The sequence below is a fragment of the Vanessa atalanta genome, chromosome 15, assembly GCF_905147765.1.
Source record: "Vanessa atalanta chromosome 15, ilVanAtal1.2, whole genome shotgun sequence".
Classification (NCBI taxonomy): Eukaryota; Metazoa; Arthropoda; class Insecta; order Lepidoptera; family Nymphalidae; genus Vanessa; species Vanessa atalanta.
The window spans coordinates 5,875,605-5,881,604 of record NC_061885.1 but is presented as its reverse complement, the minus strand read 5'-3'; the positions used below and the strand labels follow the sequence as shown (position 1 = coordinate 5,881,604).

The 6,000-nt window shown below is 29.5% G+C and overlaps 1 protein-coding gene across 2 annotated transcripts in view; it reads right to left on the bottom strand.

The window, feature by feature from the left end:
* Window positions 1-1,549: 1,549 nt before the first annotated feature.
* Window positions 1,550-6,000, bottom strand: part of LOC125069227 — a 52,820-nt gene continuing 48,369 nt past the window's right edge. For both annotated transcript variants that reach the window (XM_047678641.1, XM_047678643.1), the window contains exons 11-12: window positions 4,772-4,919; window positions 1,550-2,020 (exon numbers count right to left, since the gene is read on the bottom strand). In XM_047678641.1, coding sequence (XP_047534597.1) covers window positions 1,935-2,020; window positions 4,772-4,919 — 234 coding nt within the window. In that variant the 3' untranslated portion in view covers window positions 1,550-1,934. The remainder of the gene's footprint in view (window positions 2,021-4,771; window positions 4,920-6,000) is intronic.

Sequence of the window (6,000 nt, the reverse complement as noted above, 5' to 3'; positions counted from 1 at the left end):
AGAAATGGAAAGTTAAGCTCTAGAAACAATTTTAAATATAATTTGTATGTAATGCTAACGCTAACGATTTTATTGCATTCAAATATCGATTTTAGTTGTCCGTTTAATCAATATAAATTATATAATTTTTTAAGAAAACATATCAGAAATTATTATTTTTTTCAAATTCAATATTCAATATCAAATTCAAACCAAACGGTGTACTATCCAAAACAAAAAAAAAACCGTTTATAAATAACGGAGTTCTGAGGTAATAAAAATAAATTAAAATAGCAACTGAGTTGATAACCTTATTTTTTGAAGAAGGTTAAATAAAACTTTTTAAGTACAAACGTTTTGACGTCACTAAGAAGGAAACAAAAACAGTCACGACAGAAATATATTCCTATATATGTGTGACAGTTACTAAGGAGTGATTAGAGTACACATTTAATATTTAAACTATATAGAGATAAATAAACAAACAGACGAAAATATTCAGCAATTTTGTGACTTCTGTAGTTTTTTATTATACGCTTATTTCAATTTAGTTAATTCCACACTTCAAAGTAAGTCGTTTTATTTTTTAAAGTCTAATCTTTCTCATTAAATAGGCTATCTAACGCTTTAACATTTTTTTAAATCGGAAAACAGTATATCTTGAAATTAAATCCTTTATGTAATGTATAGACAGTAAGGATTTTTTGAAAACCTTTGTGTATTAAAAGGCGATAGTAAAGAGATCGCTTTGTTGGTGTTCCATTAGAACCAATTATCAAGGTAAATAGGATCGTATTATTTTCTCGTCACAACCAGATTTCATAACATTATCAAGTATTAAGAGCACATTTTACTAAAGAAATGCCGACATAAATCGTTTCTGATGGCTATTTTTAATTGGAAAGATAGATTTTTATACTGAGTAAGAACACATTTCTTATATTAAAAAACTCCTAACCTAATTTTTACTTTTATAACCTAATAATTAAATAACCTAATAATTACTATTTGCTTATTATCTTTTACCTATTCCGTTCCGTGTTAAATCAATCATGAAATTGCGGATTTGGAAGAATAAACTATTTAATATAAATCAGTCAGACGTTACATTTTTATTGTCATACTGCCTGTTTTAATTTTTTGTTTTAATATTTGATATTATGGAAAAATGTTTTCCTCCTGTTGTTATGTAAATTAAGAGTTCCTGGTGCCACTACCATATTTCGAGTAGTAAATAGCAGCTTGTAAATATTCGGTGCTGTGATAACTGCTGTCCTTATGTGAAAAAGGTTCGAAGTTTAAACCACCATGCTGCTCCAACATTTCATCAGACACATGCAAGATTAATTATGATCAATGAAAGGCCCAGACCATAATCATTCGTTAGGTTTTACTCAATATGCAAGATTTATAACTAAATTTCATTTCGAGATACATGTAACTATCTTAAACTATCACCCGTCGATGAGGTGCAAGCGTCAGGATATAGGTATATTTGAAAAACTAGTATTATAAATAAAATAACATTTTGAAGCGAAAGGTTTATGGAACAAAATTAAAACTCAAAACATATTTAAAACTAATTAAAATTTAATTTAGGATCACAAAAATAGGTTAAATTTAATTTAATGTTAGATTACGGCCCACAATACCCCGACAGATTCGTTAACACGGTACGGTCGTTAATTAACCGGCGAAGACATCACAAATCTTCGATATTAAATGCTTAATTAATAATCTTACAGTATTTGCAAGTGACTTACAATTTACCTCGTCGTTATTATTATTTGATGTACAATAATATTATTCATTAAAACAATATGATACATGGAATACGAAAGAAACAGCACGGGATTTGAAAAGGTAACACTTTTATTTACATTAACCGAAACCGTACTATAGACAATTTTAGGGATGGACGGAGAATGTAGCGCTCATGCGGCGCTAGAGCGCGACTAAGCACAGCTGCACGCACAGCGCTTCACGCGCTTCTCGCGCTCGTGCGGCGCGTCCACGCTGCGCACGGAACGCGGCTGCATGTCTGCAACCAAACAAAGAGACACATCATTTACACACTCACGCGCAACGTCACACTACACTTATTGAGTTATTACCCAATAAATACCTACCATTTGGCCAGCGAATATTTTAGACAAATAAATATAAAAACATTATAAATATACAATATACGGTATAATAAGCAAGTATTTAATACTCAAATTGAGAACACTTCAAAAAGATACTTTTTTTTTAATTAGATTACGTATAAAATAAAATAATAGCCGATAACCAACTACGGACGATTACGCATTTTATTGGTCATAGTATCATTCCGATACAGTAGTTATCACATGATAGACGCACAAAAAACATTATATAAATATACAAAATTCGTTATTGAGGTAACAATCATTTACAGTATATAATAATATGTAAATATACCTAAAACATATATTTCAATATAAATTTTACTATTAATAATGCTAATCAAAATAAACTTGTAGAATATTTGGATTGAAAAGAGTATAAAAATTTGGGTAGTATGAAGTGGATATGTATTTATATAGGTATTAAGTTTATTCAAATGTAGAAAATGTCACTGGGAAAAATTTAATCTAAGGCTGAAACGTGCATATATTCCGACTACTGGTCTCGACGCGTTTCTGTATGCAAACTTTACATGTATAATGAGATATTCCAAGTCAGATTAATTATTATGACTAAGAACTGAACGTTCTTTGGTCACCCATTACATCTACGGCTGCCATTAACCAATGATAATTGAGAATAACGATAAATTAGTTAATATGACTTTGATTACTAATCAAAATATAGCCCAATCATTACATCCAAAACAATCTTATTCATGGGAATTTTTTGGATGGATGGATGATACTCACTCACGCCAAAACATTTAACCGAACTGGATAAAATTTATCAAAGAGATAGATTATTATCTAAAATACATTATTATTATTTTCCTCTAAAACGTGTTACAAAATTCTATAGTCAAGCACGGTGAAGCACAATATAGTACAGATACGTTAAGGCAAATATATTTATTACAAAAAATAATGAAATACACCAAGTACCTACGAATTATTAAGATTAAGTCCTACATACAAATATTAATTAAAAATAGTTATGTAGTGCCTGTGTGGCACATATTTAAGAAAAATATTCTCACCGCAAATTCTTTTTCTAAAAACATTTGCCTAATGATTTTACTGTTTATATTTAGACTCAGACATTATCTATTTTTACCTTCTCAGAAAATCTTCGTTTAATGTGGCTTTTTTGCTAACAGATGCTTAAGTTGATAAATATAAAACGAATGTTTCTTTGCTTATTTCTGTTTCAGTAGACAATTTAATATATTTTAACATAAAATGTATTCTTATGTCACCATTCCACGCGGTTTTGATTTATACAGAATTTTTTATTCTTATTTGTATATAGTTCAGGAATTAATGTTAATAATTCTTATTTAAATAAAAATTATACATGATTACACCTTTTTGTTATGATATTACCGTTATTACCAACAATCAGTTAGAGGTAGAGTCTATCAGACAACGACAACCAAAGATTGTTCAATAAAAAAAACATTAATCGTTACAGATACAATTACGCAATAATGCCATAAATATATATTAAAGTGAAAATTATCATATAAGTAATTTATCACATCTGCTGACGGTTCTGTGCTCAGAAAGCGACCATTAAATGTGAAGTTTATTTAATTACCATTTATGTGGAAAGCCCTCGTTCAGTCAGCCAATCAGATAATATTGTAAAAATAAAATATCTTATAAAACCTTCTTGACTAAATTTAATCAAAACAAAATAAAAAAAAAAAAACATATTTTTATAGCCTTTGCTTAAAGTGTTAAAAGGTTTTTTTAACAGTTATTTTATTAAGAAACGCTCACGTCCTGGCATTATCGTAGTTGAAATTGAACATTGAAAATCGTAAAATTACATAATTTGTCAAAAATGAAACCTGAGCTGAGTATCTAATGCCGGTTCTTCACAGATCATGTTATTTTCTTTTCTAAGCCGATGGTAGATCAACTTTGACTGGCAATAAGTAAGTATAATGACTCTACATTAAATAAATAACTCGCTCAATGTCGAAATAAAAATTTACAATTTTCATATAAGTATCAAAACATATTTTATAGAGATTTATATGCATTAGTGTACTAATCAACGAAGAAACTGTATATTGACCAATAAAAAAACAACATTTACAACATGTAAAATGGTTTAACTCTGATGAATTTCTAGAATATTTCAATTTTATAAAAGTAGGAAGGCAAACAAGCAAATAAGCCACTTGAAGGTAAGTGGCCACTTTGCTCACAGTCATTCTCGTTGTAAGAAGCATTAGCTTTTCATTACCAACATTTTTTATCAAATTGTCTTTCAATCGTATATAGCTACGTACCTATAGTTTAAATATATTTTACATTATTTACAGCATAAATATAAGGCATATTTTTACGACAATTACAAACTCAAAAACAAAAAAACAATAGTGATGAATAATGACAGTTCTAACGTTGATCGCATAAATACTTGCTTACATCTCATTACTCCGGACCAAATTTTAGCCACAAAAACCCAATATCAATGATTTAGACTCTTAAATTCCAGCGAGGCAACAATTCGAAACGACCGAATATATGTACTCCCATCAAAATGGCACCTACAGTTTTATAGAGTCATAAATTTATTCTGGAGACGTATAATCTAGCAACTACGCTGAGGCAGTAGTGTAGTTACTCACAGTGCGGACGCTGGTCGACGGGCATGTCCTGCGGCAGCAGCAGCGTGCGAGGCGCGCGCGGCGCCTGAGCCTGCTGCGCCTGTTGTGCTTGCTCCGCCTGCTCCGCCTCCACCTCCGCTGCGGCGAGGCTGTTCACTATGGTCTTAACCTGAAATTTTTATATTTTGTATATATGTAGATACTACTTCCATACACAAAAAAAATATAAATTTAGTTAAGTAATTAAATAAATTTTCACACTACATAAACGAACCAAATGAATCATTAAACATGAATAAGTGAATAATACGATATGTTATTATTTATCAATTAATTACGTTAGTATAAATATACTAACGTACTAACTCTGTATCGTCCCTAAACATGAAAAAGTTTTGACCATCAGAGTGTGCTCGCATCATATGAATACAATATAACATAACAAGTTTTAGGCCAAGGTCGTGATCGTAGTTTATATTCGTACCTTCGGGTAAGATATTCTTCTTTTATTTTACATCGAAAATAGAATGCTTCCCAGGAGATAGTAAAACAACTACCTCATGTTAACTGTATCAAAAGATCACGTACGTATGTAATAGTTTATACAATATACTATGACAGAAGCTGAGATAGTCTCTATATTTTAAAAAAAGAATCACCTATTTCTTTTTTTTTTCTTTTTACTTTTCCCCAAGTTCTCTATAACATTATTCATAATAGATTATAGTTATCATAGTAGTATTATTTATAATATCATATCATGCGGTTTCATTGAAAATGAAAGTTTTAAATGACAATGTCAGTCATGTCATTAAGTAGAATTAAAATTTAAAATTATCTCCCAGTATAATATGTATTAACATTAGTTTTTATTTTAAGTATCCTTAATATAGTACGTATATTAACTTTTTAAAGCGGTTAAACCAATCGTTCTCCTTTTTGCGCAAGAGCAAAATAAATCAAATTAAAAAGAGAATTCATATGTTTTTATTTTGATTAAAAATTAATACGTTACAGTAATTTAAATATGTATAGAGCTTTGCTACTTTGTCAGTTCTTATTAGATCAGTTTTTTTATTTATTTATTTTGTAACGACAGTTGTTGGTAAAGTAGGAAATATCAATAGTCGTAATTAATTTCCATGCTACAAAAGTATGGAGAGTTCCATTGCCTAAATATAATACCATAAAGTCTTATGTTTCTTATAAAAAACACGATGTATAAGTATTACAAAAATGTTATATTTTCT